Source organism: Lethenteron reissneri, chromosome 24 (genome assembly GCF_015708825.2).
Source record: "Lethenteron reissneri isolate LAM-NWPU_2019-01 chromosome 24, ASM1570882v1, whole genome shotgun sequence".
Lineage (NCBI taxonomy): Eukaryota > Metazoa > Chordata > Hyperoartia > Petromyzontiformes > Petromyzontidae > Lethenteron > Lethenteron reissneri.
In genome coordinates, this window is record NC_083802.1 from 20,670,854 (window position 1) to 20,685,823 (window position 14,970).

The following is a 14,970-nucleotide window of genomic DNA, read 5'->3' on the forward strand; positions in this document are numbered from 1 at the left end:
CCGTGGTGAGGCCTAGTCCCGTACAGAGCCTCCGGACTCGCCTAGATTGGCCAGCCCGCTGTGCAGTAATATCTATGGCCTATAGTGTATAGTAGTAACTGCACGCATTGGGCTGGGGGGGGGACATCACACTGTGAATAAGTTATCTGAGCGTTTTGTGTATTTTATTGCATTTTTAACATGAAAGAAAATGTCCCCCTCACCTCCACTGAACGCGCGTGACTTGGTAGGGCCAGTCCCCCCCATCGAAGGCGTTTGAGTTGGTATGGTCGAGCGCACGTAATAAATAAATAAATCCCCCTAAATCGCTAATTTAAGTACTTGTACGTTGAGGGATGATACAACGGAATAGCGCTTGCTCACCACGGGGCTCACGGCGTGGTGCCTGGAATTATTTATTTATTTTGTAAACCCCTTTTGAGAGCCAAATCCTTCGCAAGTGTGTGTGAACACATACACAGACGAAAATGACATTTATATATAAGAAAAATTGTCTGGGCCCATCACAGGAACCCAGACTTATAAACCGGGGTCATGTGCCACGTTTCCACAACCATAAAGGAGGGTGCTGCTTAGTCTGTGAACCTGCTACTCAGAGCCGTGCTTCCATTGGCAGCCCCGTAAACCCAACATTAAGCACACTTGTAAAATGGTCCCAGGAACTACCTTTGATTAAGGAAGCACGCATTTAGTCGGGCTGATCTCAGAACCATTAGTGAATTGCTTTTTTAAATGTTTCACCTGCAAAATCCCTATATGGAACAATTCCGTTTTCAAGGGTGTACATGGTGTTCGACACATACGTAGCTGACACATATGAAAAATAATCAAGTATCAATAATGAACGTGAAACTCAAATACTTGGTCAATGGCAGATCTTGTTTATTTCACACAGGGCCATGTTTAAAACAAATAAAATTACAAAATAATATCTTTAGCTTCAAATAGTTGAACTTAACCCTGGGTTAACACGAAGTAATTCGCATTGTTGTGGAGAATGTAACAATAAATAAGCAGACAATCACCTCTATTCAATATCTGTCCCTCCACATAAAAATACAAGTACGTTTCACACATCCCATTGGTTCAATACAAGCAAAACTCTGGACCTGGTCCGATATTTACGGTCTCATCAGGAGAGCCAGGCTTGCTTGAACTAATCCTGGGTAAAACGATCCACACAAATATTGATTTAGATTGTTTCCTAAGCCTTTCCGAGCTGGCCATGTAGGGGATGGGTAGGGGGCAGTTGGAGGAGCAGAGGGACTCATCCCCCACAGAGCGTTATGAATTGTGACCACTTTAATATTTGGGACATGATGCCAGTGCCATGTGCTGCTGCTGATTCTCGAACAAGAGGTACTGGATTCCAGAGCCTTGTTGCAGTGGTTGTGGAAAAGTAACAATTAGAGGAGCTGCTTAATAATTCAGAAATGCCAATAGCATTAAACTCACTATTGCCGATCAAGACAACTCGTCTTCAATGGTATTTTGCTTGTAATTGCATGTGTACCATGCCGAACGTCAACATGGCTGGCTGTTACTGCTAAATCTTCTAGCTATTTTTGTTCTGATTAAAGTTCACAGAATAGGAGCCGGTGTCTGGGTCTTGCTGAAATTGAAAATTCTGAGTGGAGAGACCAAATGGCCGCAGAAGCAGATTTCCCAGGTCCTTAAGTTTGCCTGCGAAGACAAGGCAAACCAAAACAGTTGTTGAGTACAGCCCCAAATGTCAAGCAGCCAGCAACAAAAAGCACTATCCAAGTTGCAATAAAAACTCATATTTGTCAATAAACACCACATTAAATGGAATAATATATTATTGGCAACAATTTGGGTAATGGCCCGTCTACATAGCACAAAGGCCAGAGAGATGGTGTGGAGTTGTAATGGATAATAGTGAACGTTTCTTCAATTGAGCAAGGTTATTATAAGAACTTTTGGAAAAGAGACTATGGGAGGGAATCCTAAAGTGGAAGAGTGTGAGGGAAGAAGCGGAGAGAAGTGTTGTGACCTGCAGTGTGGCAAGTGAGTGAATGAGTTCGTGTGTTGTTGTGACCTGCAGGATAGTAGTTGAACAAAGTGTGGTGGTTGAGACAAAACAGGCAGTGACTGATTGACCGAGTCCTCAACGTGGGCAGAGGAATCAACAAGTACAATTCACAGGAACAGTAACCACAGTAGTATGGATAGAAGTGCGATACCGGGGCGCCAGACCACTAGTGAATTGGTGAGTGACGTAAACACCAGGGCATGTTCATGACAGCAAGCACACATCATGTGACGAGCACTGCGCGCGCTGTGTGTGCGTTCTCACCCAACATTTCCTCCTTCATCTTCTCATTCCTCACATGGATTTGCTCTGGTAAGCGCTGCACACACACATTCATGTAATTGCAACCACACACAGATACTGTATGTTGGTGATGAATTTCACGTGCATGTATGTATGTACTAGATGCTAATTTCCATTCAATATATCAACCTTTAAAGCAGGAGACATAAAAAGCTGAAATAAAGCAAGATAAACATTTTGCTTTCATTTTGAATGATTTTCTATGGATTGTTGTGCCATTACAAGCCTTGTTGGTGGCTTGACTCGTACACCCTCCCTGCCTGCTTTTTGCTCTGGAGCGGTGTTAATGTTTTTTTCCATAGACAAGGGGGGTGGCAGCCAGAACAAGTGCCAACAACTGCCCAAGATCTGTCCTTAAATTGGAACTCCGTCAATAAGGGAGGAAACTCATAGCACCCCAAGAAAACCCAGAAGTATCAAGGGGCAACACTATCCCATAGCGATGGAACAGGTGAAGGCCACATTTGCTCTAACACCTTCTGGCGAGCCAGGATATGGCACCCCGACGTTTATGGGAAGGGAGTTTCACAACATTTGTGTGATCCACCAACCCTTGCTAATCACAAAGCTGCTGCCAAGGAGCTACTCCACATTCTTAGGTTTTTTCGGTAAAGTCACGTAGGTAAAACATCAAAATTAATAACAATAAAATAAATCAAAAATCACGACGTTTCGGAGGCAACACAAGTCTCCGTCATCAGGTGGGACCGTCACAGCCGGAATAGCTGCATCAAGTGCATCAAGTTATGAATCCTTGCAGTCACGAAAGCTTCAAATCTAGAGCTACTCCACGCGAACGAGCGACCCCTTATTGTATTTGTGCTTGCGAATTTTGCATTAGATGATTATCATGGTTGGCTACGTATGGTGCAAATAAAGTTCAACATACGTACAAGACTATTAAGCATTTACTTACTTAAAAGAGAGACAAACATGGAGACACAAAGCGAGAGTTTCGAAACAGGGCCGCCCATGGTGCTCGCGATGCCTTGCGGTAAGTCACGTGCTGCGGGTGGCGCTGGACACAGCACACTTCTGACAAATATTTTAAACATTGAGCAAAATCAAAATTATTTCAGACTTTGCTCATACTGAAACGTCTAAACGCCAAATGCTTAACACCCCAAGTGTGTGCACGTACCACGCAGGCTTCCCTCGCAGCGCCGTGGGTGGGTTCCAGCACGAGGAGCGCTCGGTAATCCTCCAATGCCTCGTCCAATTTGTCGCTCGTCTCGTACAGCTCCGCTCGACGACCCCGTGCTCGTGCATAGCCGGGGTCGAGCCCCACCGCTATGCATAATGCCGGGGAACACAAATAGTGTCACATGCAACCCCGGAGACACAAGTGATATAATTCATTCATCTTTTATAGCAATATGCATTACATGCTGCGATGAAATATGAGAGGCGAGACACCGTTTCCAGTTGAAATGCCACGATCATGGAAATTAACAAATCTTCATTCACAAACCTTTGGTACAGTCTTGAATGGCTTTTTCCGTGTTGCCCTGTGAACATATGCGCAAGTACATATCTGCTTCAGGCTACTGTAAAAAAATGTCAAGTGATTTCCTGCTCAAATGAGCAGAGGCATTGGTGCTCATCTCCTGTTTATAGCCCTGAGCCAGTGGTATAAGTTCCACATTCCTATGGGTGGCAAAGTATATCCGTACGCCAACCACTCTTAGATATCCCCGCAAAGTGGTAGGTTTATTCTAGATTTGAAGCTTTCGTGACTGCAATGATTCATATTCTTAGGTTTTTTTCGGTAAAGTCACGTAGGTAAAAACATTAAAAAGTAAAATAAAATAAAAATGACGACGTTTGTGTTGCCTCCGAAACGTCGTGATTTTTATTTTATTTTACTTTTTAATGTTTTTACCTACGTGACTTTACCGAAAAAACCTAAGAATATGGTAGGTTTATCCCTTGTTTTACGGCAACTCAAAACATGCAATTGCACTCGTAAATTAGAGAACACATTTGAGATACATTATGTTAATTTCGCATTTACAGAATTCTGAATCTCTAAATCATTATTTGTTCCCACTGCGCTCACTCCCCACGCTCCCCCCGTGCCGTTCCCACTGCGCTCACTCCCCACGCTCCCCGTGCCGTTCCCACTGCGTTGACTCCCCACGCTCCCCCCGTGCCGTTCCCACTGCGCTCACTCCCCACGCTCCCCGTGCCGTTCCCACTGCGTTGACTCCCCACGCTCCCCGTGCCGTTCCCACTGCGCTCACTCCCCACGCTCCCCGTGCCGTTCCCACTGCGTTGACTCCCCACGCTCCCCGTGCCGTTCCCACTGCGCTCACTCCCCACGCTCCCCGTGCCGTTCCCACTGCGTTGACTCCCCACGCTCCCCGTGCTGTTCCCACTGCGCTCACTCCCCACGCTCCCCCCGTGCCGTTCCCACTGCGTTGACTCCCCACGCTCCCCATGCCGTTCCCCACTGCGCTGACTCCCCACGCTCCCCGTGCCGTTCCCACTGCGCTCACTCCCCACGCTCCCCGTGCCGTTCCCACTGCGCTCACTCCCCACCCTCCCCCCGTGCCGTTCCCACTGCGCTCACTCCCCACGCTCCCCGTGCCGTTCCCACTGCGCTCACTCCCCACGCTCCCCGTGCCGTTCCCACTGCGCTCCCCCCCCACGCTCCCCGTCCCGTTCCCACTGCGCTCACTCCCCACGCTCCCCGTGCCGTTCCCACTGCGCTCACTCCCCACGCTCCCCGTGCCGTTCCCACTGCGTTGACTCCCCACGCTCCCCGTGCCGTTCCCACTGCGTTGACTCCCCACGCTCCCCGTGCTGTTCCCACTGCGTTGACTCCCCACGCTCCCCGTGCTGTTCCCACTGCGTTGACTCCCCACGCTCCCCGTGCCGTTCCCACTGCGCTCACTCCCCACGCTCCCCGTGCTGTTCCCACTGCGTTGACTCCCCACGCTCCCCGTGCTGTTCCCACTGCGCTCACTCCCCACTCTCCCCCCGTGCCGTTCCCACTGCGCTCACTCCCTACTCTCCCCGTACCAGGCTCTTGTTGAACCAACAAGAGCCTGGTACTATACTGTGCAGGATTTCACCCTTTTTAATGTTATTCAGTAAAGTCAAGATGTCTAGAGAGGCCATGAAGTGCAAGTTACAGCAGAAATTAAAAAAGAGACTGGAAAGCAATTACCGTGAACGTAAGTTTGGTACGATGTTTTTATTTCACTTCATTTTGAACTATTAATATTGATTAAAAAAGATCTATTTTGCATTATGTACATGCTTCAAAAAGGTTTTCTGCATTCTTAAGTGTGATTTTATTACGTCTTTGGGCCGAATTTATTTCTGTAAGAACGCATCTTCAGTTCTATAATGGAAGTCAATGGGTAAATAGGGCTCGATATATGGAATTTGGCTTTACGGTCAACTTTTCAAGAAAGTATCCATTCCAGAGTCGGTTCCCAACCAAAATTTGTTCAGATACAGTTTCCTCTAGCAGTAACTATGTGTGTACGGTGTGTACGCAAACGCGTTCCATGTTGTATCAAACCATTTTTTGGTGAGCGGCGGCGCGGTTAGAGTAGAGCACGGCGCGGTGGCTGGAATAGGCACGCAGGCAAACTTTGAGCGCACGTGTGTACGTATCTGCAGCCTGTTGGTACTCTAGTCACACACACACACACACATCTAGAGTGAGTGCATTGCAACCCTACGACTGCACCGAAGACTGCAATCTCCTGTTTTACAGTAAACCGTTTCCTTCCTGTCAGTTTACAATTTTAATACAGTACAAAATATATAAATGTTAATATAAATTGTCTTTGTTTACAATACGAATGGTAAGTAATGAAATAAGTTATGAAGTGTTTATAGTATGACATGTTAAGTTACGAAGGCTGGGAACGAATCCTCAGTACTGTTATAAGTTATTCAATATACGAAGTTTGAATATACAAAAACAGCTCCAGGAACGCATCTACTTCGTATATCGAGGTATTACTGTAAACCTGAAAACACATGGCCTCGTTTTACGAGCCGGTTGTAAAAATCGTTGACTTAATGTGGTTGGTAGCCAGGTGGCTCAGAGGCTGAACACCTGCAGTTGTTTACACTAGACATTTTTAATTTTGCATCTTTGGTCTTACAAAAAAATTGTTTGGTTTTACACTGAGAGACATAGAGAGCACAACATGATGACATTAATACATAGGTAAGTGGCATCCAAACAGGACGGAATAGGAAAGTGGGCTTGGGTAGGATGTGTCATGGCTAGAAGGGACAATGACGATGGTCAAGAATGATGATGGGAGTGGCGGCCAAGAATAAAAACACTTCGGAGAGGACGTTCCCTGATGAGATGGATCAATTAATTCAGTTCATCTACAGGTGCTCGATAGAATGTTGAATTGCAAGATTGTGAGAGGTGACGACGACTGAAGGAAGCCTTTGTCCAACAGTTGACTGATCATGACTGACGATGGCGAATGGAAACCGATTGAGGTGTCTTGCTCCATCTGTGACCACTCGTACCTGCTTGTTTGAATAGCTGGTTGCCACTTTCCTTGAGCATCATGGCCTCATCACGGCGACGCTGTGGACCGTTACACAACTGTGTTAGTGAAAACAATATTAACACAAGACCAGTTACACAACTGTGTTCCTGAATACAATATTAACACAAGACCAGTTACACAACTGTGTTCCTGAATACATTATTAAGACCAGTTACACAACTGTGTTAGTGAAAACAATATTAACACAAGACCAGTTACACAACTGTGTTCCTGAATACAATATTAACACAAGACCAGTTACACAACTGTGTTAGTGAATACAATATTAACACAAGACCAGTTACACAACTGTGTTAGTGAAAACAATATTAACACAAGACCAGTTACACAACTGTGTTCCTGAATACAATATTAACACAAGACCAGTTACACAACTGTGTTCCTGAATACAATATTAACACAAGACCAGTTACACAACTGTGTTAGTGAATACAATATTAACACAAGACCAGTTACACAACTGTGTTAGTGAAAACAATATTAACAAGACCAGTTACACAACTGTGTTCCTGTGTACACAACCCAGAACCCTCGTCACCCCGTGTTAGTCTCACCTCTTTTTCCTCATCGCTCAATCGCATCTCTTCCTCCAAAATAGATTCTGCATCAGATTCTTCTCCCAGATCTCCACTTTCATCTGGCTCCACCACCTCCATTCCACACAGCAACACACAACACGTATAGTATGTTCACTTATTTTAGGGCCAGTGTTGTTGAAAGAAGATTCCTAAAAATCACAGGCATGTCAACGTTTACCTCTGGTTCAGAGGACACATTTGTGTTGGCAAGATATACTTTATTACTTGCAAATATAGTCATCAAAATTAATTAAACAAAAAAAATGTTGCTTTAAGAGGGTGTGAGGCACCTGTTACATGGTGCCTGTCGAGCTGATTCTATACTTAGAAAATAAAAACAAGTTGGCTTGTGTAAAGCCATGAGAATGATCGATTGGAAACTGGGGCAACCAAATGGGCTGAGGGATGGTGAAATTGGAACGATGCTCACAATATTTCTCAAGAGGGCATTCATTGCCCAGGGGGTGCTGGGTTATTGGCTCAGCTCCTGCTATATAAAGGGGCTATATCAGCCAGAGAAGCAGGAAAGGATCTGTATAGAACTCCTGTTAGTTCACCTGACAGCGCAGCTGCCCTAAGTTCCTCTTACACATTGGGGGCAGCAGTGCCATAGCGCCACTGACTCATCAAGTTCGCAAACACGGAGCAGGTCTTGGGACAATGGCTGGTGGAGCTGATACAGCAGTGCGCCTAGCAGCAAATGATCCAGGCACATCAGCATCAGCACTACCCAGCCTCTCACCAATTAGGTTAACATTGCACTTGTTTAATCATTCACCAGCCTGGTTTAACACGTTTCTTGAATTGAGCAAAGTCGGGGAAATAAACGATGGGAGGGAATTTGAAAATGGTGCAGTGAGGGGGAGGAATAATAAAGAGGTGTTGTGACCTGCAGCAGCATGGTGGTCACTTTGTAGTTGCAACGGAGTATGGATTCACTCATCTTTAACATTTTTACTTTTTTTTTCTAAAACTCTGCATTTAGCTTGTATGTACAGCAACCCCCTTATCCAAACTCACCACTTCAGATTTTTCTTTCATTCTCTCTTGACTGTTTTCCACATCCTTGATCACGTCTTCATCCCCACGCTTGTCAAACATGTCTGAACAAAGCTCTTTTTCCAAACTCCCTCCGCTCCCCGTCGCGCCCACTATGTCACCATGGTTTGAATCATCATCCAAGCAGCTGTCCAGCAACACCGCTCCCTCGCCCACCTCTGCTGCCACCTCATCAACCTCGTTACCACCGGGTACCCCCACCGCAGCCTCCTTAGTCAAGGCCTTGTCACGTCCTGCGCCGTCCCGCGAGTCGTTTTCTTCCTCCATTAATGAGGCAGAGCAGTCGTAAAATGCCTCCTCTTGAATGTCCGACTCGTACTCTTCCATTGGTCAAGGCAACACCGAGACTACATTGGGTGCAGACACACCGTGCGTAGCATTAGGGATTGCACTGGAGACAAGGTAGCAGGCAGTGGCCCTGTACGCAAACATGGCTACGAGGTGAAAATACGTGACGTAAGTCGATGGGAATTTGACATCACAAACTGAAAACATCGCCAGTCAGTATTGATCACTTTCCATCAGCACTCTTTGCCACTGCAATCGCCATGCCTCATCACCATCAACAATGCAAATGCCTCTCGCCACGCGACCTGAAAAGGCAGAGCAACAACAGCTACCATCAGTCACCAGGTGGCAGTGTCACATCGACTGGACTGTGCCGGTGCACTTTGAGGGCCACGTGAAGTGTCCGAGGCTCGCTGGCACGGGATAGACCCAGGAGGTGCCATGGGTTGACTGGCAGATGCACCAACTGTGCACAACTTTCCACCTTTCATCTGTCCGGCGCTCATTTACATACATACACACACACATGCACATTTACATACATACACACATGTACATTTACATACATACACACATGCACATTTACATACATACACACATGTACATTTACATACATACACACATGTACATTTACATACATACACACACATGTACATTTACATGCATACACACATTTACATTTACATACATACACACACACATGTACATTTACACACACACACATGTACATTTACAAACACGTACAAAAACCGCCAGTCGCCACTAACGAACACACCTTTGATTACCAAGGTTGGCTACGTACGGTACGAAATAAGTTAAACTATAAGATACAATATCATAGATTTGGGGGAAATGCTGTTGGCGAGTGTCTATGAAGGGCGTAATGCCGTAATGCCGTAATGGTACACGAGGGGGCACGTGACCAACACCACAGCTGACAAGTGGCGATGCTTTTTACACACCACAGACGGTACTCAATTGAGGCCGAGTCGACCTAAGGGAGGCTCAGGACCGGTTCAGATCATCGCCACTGGTATTGGCCGTCAACGGGAATCGAACTCGGGTTTCCGAGTTCGGAGCAAAACGCGCTAACCGCTACACTACCGCCCCTCATTCATTCATACACACACAACACCACGTACACACACACACAACAACACCACCACACAACACCACCACCACCACACACACAACACCACCACCACACACACAATACCACCACCACACACACAGCACCACCACACAACACCACCACCACACAACACACACAACACCACCACCACACAACACACACAACACCACACACACACAACACCACCACACACACACCACCACACACACACAACACCACCACACACAACACCACCACACACACCACACACACACACCACCACACACACACCACACACACAACACCACCACACACACACCACCACACACACACACAACACACCACACACACCACCACACACACACACACACCACCACACACACACACACCACACACACACACCACTACACACCACACACACAACACCACCACACACACACCACACACACACACAACACACACACAACACCACCACACACACACCACACACACACACAACACACACACACCACCACACACACCACCACACACACACACACACAACACCACCACCACACACACACACACACCACCACCACACACACACACACAACACCACACACACACCACCACACACACAACACCACCACACACCACCACCACACACCACCACCACACACACCACACACACACACACCACACTCAACACACCACCACACACACACACACAACACCACCACACACACACACACAACACCACACACACACAACACCACACACACACACACCACACACACACACAACACCACACACACACAACACCACACACACACACAACACACACACACCACCACACACACCACCACACACACACACACACCACCACACACACACACCACCACACACACACACAACACACACACACCACCACCACCACCACACACACACCACAACACACACACACAACACACACACACCACCACACACACCACCACACACACACACACAACACCACACACACACAACACCACACACACACACACCACACACACAACACCACACACACACAACACCACACACACACACAACACACACACACCACCACACACACCACCACACACACACACACACCACCACACACACACACCACCACACACACACACAACACACACACACCACCACACACACCACCACACACACACCACACACACACACACAACACACACACACCACCACACACACCACCACACACACACACACACACCACCACACACACACAACACCACACACACACCACCACCACGTCGAGCCTCACCACCACCTCACGTACCGCGCGTCTGCGCCGCGCTGCGCCCGACTTCTGCCCCGCGGAACCAATGGGGGAGCGGGACGAGGGACACGTGATCGGAACGCTCCTTGCGATTGCAACGCGGCGTCAGTTTGCCTCTCAGCGCGTTGTCGAAGCGGAGGTTTTACCTCGTTATTTCTAGAGTCGCCCTTCAGAGTCAGACTACTGGTAGGAACCTCCTGGTTACACCAGCCCACAGGGGATTAGTGTGTCCGTCCGTCGTGCAGGGAGGGGCTGGGTGGGTGGGGAGGGGCTGGGTGGGGCTGGGTGGGGAGGGTGAGGAGGGTGGGGCTGGGTGGGGGATGGGAGGGGAGGGGATGGGTGGGGGGTGGGAGGGTGGGGCTGCGTGGGGGGTGGGAGGGGTGGGGCTGGGTGGGGAGGGGTGGGGCTGGGTGGGGAGGGTGAGGAGGGTGGGGCTGGGTGGGGGATGGGAGGGGAGGGGCTGCGTGGGGGGTGGGAGGGGTGGGGCTGGGTGGGGCTGGGTGGGGGGAGGGGCTGGTCACCCCGTGGTGCCCTTATAAAACTCAACGTTTCACCTACTCACGCCGGCTTGTGCCCGCCCTCACAGTCGGGCATATTTGCGGAATACACCACGCCGCCGTTGACCCTGCAGGCCATTGAGCGAGCAACCCAACAACGTTCCTACCAGCTCCCTCCGCAGCAGGAATGTGTTGATATTGGAGGAATCCGATAAGCTATGAAGCTCTTTTTTCACAAATGTCAGGTGAGATAGTTACAACAACAATACAAACCCAACAGGAGTGCAAACGGATATGAAAGGTAAGCAAGTCACTAAAATAAATCAAGTACAAATTGCGAAGGTATGTCAATGCATTCTGATTTAAAACAATACATTCAAACGTTGGCAAGGCAGCAAAACAACAGCAAAAGTCCCACGCCACAGCAAGACAATACACAGTCCCTCAATAAAATTGCACATTCAAATTGGACTATCGATACAATGTTTGCAGCTCACCTTCCTCATGACGCAGAGCATCTTGTGTGCTCGGAAGAAAGCCCATTGCCCGAAACGTCGCCGACATTCCAACTCACTGACTCACCCACCCACCCACTTTACCGTGTGCATCTCTCTGTGTCTAAACTGTCTTGTTTCATTCTACCAGGTAAGGCCCACTGTGATATACAAAATAGCTCTTTTTCAGAAGCGACCTAGCCACAAATGATAGTTCAACGACGTGGCTTATCATATGGAAATTAATAGCAGCCAAATACTCGAAATGCATGTTTCTAAATGTGGAGGGAAAAACCGGCGGACCCACAGAAAAATCCACGCGACCACGGGGAGTGAAACACGCAAACTCCAAATATACGGGCGTCAGTGTCAGGACGAATCCACGACCTCCTGTGCACCAGGCGAGGTCGTTAACATCTCACGGCCACCGTGATGATGATGAGAGAGAGACGCAGACTCCACATAGACCTCCTGTGCACCAGGCGAGGTCGTTAGCATCTCACGGCCACCGTGATGATGATGAGAGAGAGACGCAGACTCCACATAGACCTCCTGTGCACCAGGCGAGGTCGTTAACATCTCACGGCCCCCAAGCCGTGATGATGATGAGAGAGAGACGCAGACTCCACATAGACCTCCTGTGCACCAGGCGAGGTCGTTAGCATCTCACGGCCACCGTGATGATGATGAGAGAGAGACGCAGACTCCACATAGACCTCCTGTGCACCAGGCGAGGTCGTTAACATCTCAAAGCCACCGTGAAGATGATGAGAGAGAGACGCAGACTCCACATAGACCTCCTGTGCACCAGGCGAGGTCGTTAGCATCTCACAGCCATCGTGATGATGATGAGAGAGAGACGCAGACTCCACATAGACCTGCCTGTGCACCAGGCGAGGTCGTTAACATCTCACGGCCCCCAAGCCGTGAGCCGCCGTGAGCCGCCACCCGGCGACTCTGGCTCGCTCACGTTGGTGCCTCGCGAAGGCTCGCTGGCTCGCTGGCAGGTCACGAGTTGACCAACTTGATGACCTTTTTCTCGATTGTGCACTCCTGTCGGGTTTTGTATTGTTCGTTGATGTAACTTGCTGACCCGCCCATACTGGACATCTGTGAAAAAGAGCTTCATAGCTCATCGGATTCCTCAAGTCTAAATAAAGATTCTGATTCTGACTTGGATGACTGGCAGGTGCACCACCTCTGCTCCCCACTGCGCCGCTCCTTGTCAGCATCGCTCATTCGCCCGCCGCTGCTGTTGGAAGGCAAATACCTCCGAATGGCCCTGTAGCCTCAAGGTGCACCTAGCCTGGCAATGCCCAGTAGCGTCCTTCAAAAATGTCTTTCTCCACAGAGGCACACATCCTCCTGTACCACACCAGTTCAGCTCTTGCCTGTGCCACGTCCATTGAGCCCGGTCTTTGCGGTAAAACAAAAGCTGTTTGGTTGTTTTTATACTGTAAAAAAAACACTATTTCAAGAGCCGCAATGCGTGTGAAGAACGTCACGTCCTTAAAGAGCCAAATGCGGCTCCGAAGCCGGAGGTTGCCGACCCCTGGATTTGGAGTTCGGGGTTCGGACTATAGGGTCAGAACTATAGGGTTGAGGTGGTTGTATGTGCATTATAGGCTAGGGATATAGGGTTAATCGAGGATACTGTGCAGGCGTGTCTTGCTTAACAAGTGTTCTTTCTATGAGAACTCGCTAAAACAATACATTTGAATTTACACCAATGTTTTCGCAAAACGACCAAATTTTCGTGTAACGAGCGGAGATCAATAGGGTTGGGGCTATAGGGTTGAGATGGCAATATGTGGATTCCAGGTTAATGGTCAGGGCAAGCGAAAAGGGTTGAAATTTCTGTATGTACTTGTGGATGTACACAAGTCACGTGATGCCCTCTTGTGGACAAACGCATTGTAGCTGCTGTCTTGCAAAGAACAAAGTAACTGAGCAAGAAAGACATTCTCCAGTCGCCTCTCCACATGAATAATGCGAGTGGTTACATCTCGTCAGCTGGACGACCTCCTGCGAGTGCATTGATTCAACACGAGCAACAGCCTGGCCAGACTTCGACACTCCGTGCCTCATCAGCAGTCAGGCTCGCTTGCAACAACACTGGCATAGCTATAGTAATGTATCAGTACCTAGCACTCTACAGGCTCGCTTGCAACAACACTGGCATAGCTACAGTAATGTATCATTACCTAGCACTCTACAGGCTCGCTTGCAACAACACTGGCATAGCTACAGCAATGTATCAGTACCTAGCACTGTGCAGGCTCGCTTGCAACAACACTGGCATAGCTACAGTAATGTATCATTGCCGAGCACTGTGCAGGCTCGCTTGCAACATGTTATTGGCAGGGACCCACTCTTACATTCAGGACCTAGTTCAGCACCACACTCCTAAACGGATTTGCTCGAGCCTGGCTTGCACGGACAAGCGCCGCCCTCTCGTGGACAAATCTCTGGATGCAGATTATTTGGTGTAGCTGCCTTGACAGCGGTGCACGAACGCAGTTGTCAACTACATGAAGACACGTAGTGGGCTTTCGCGACCAATATCATCCATAATAGAGGGGTTTTTTTGGGGTTAGATCGCGTAAATATATAAATGTGTCGTTAAAACCCGCCACCACCCGACACAGCCAACTAGAACGGTTACAATGATGCACAAATCAACAGGGCATTGAATACTCTTTGGTTCTTTCGGTAAAGTCAC

General features: G+C 48.3%; 1 protein-coding gene across 2 annotated transcripts; it reads right to left on the reverse strand.

Annotated features, from left to right (window-relative positions):
• Positions 1 to 860: 860 nt before the first annotated feature.
• Positions 861 to 11,390, reverse strand: LOC133346800 (tetratricopeptide repeat protein 1-like). Of its 2 annotated transcripts, none has more exons than XM_061558687.1 (9): positions 11,258 to 11,390; positions 8,511 to 8,896; positions 7,467 to 7,562; positions 6,869 to 6,929; positions 5,889 to 6,001; positions 3,828 to 3,864; positions 3,498 to 3,646; positions 2,318 to 2,372; positions 861 to 1,683 (listed from the first exon to the last, which is right to left on the reverse strand). In XM_061558687.1, the coding sequence occupies exons 2-9, from the start codon at positions 8,874 to 8,876 to the stop codon at positions 1,556 to 1,558; spliced, it is 1,005 nt and encodes a 334-aa protein (XP_061414671.1). In that variant the 5' UTR covers positions 8,877 to 8,896; positions 11,258 to 11,390; the 3' UTR covers positions 861 to 1,555. The 2 variants fall into 2 exon arrangements, with proteins under 2 accessions (XP_061414671.1, XP_061414673.1); XM_061558689.1 differs by having other exon boundaries at positions 11,243 to 11,261.
• Between the last annotated feature and the right edge of the window lie 3,580 nt (positions 11,391 to 14,970).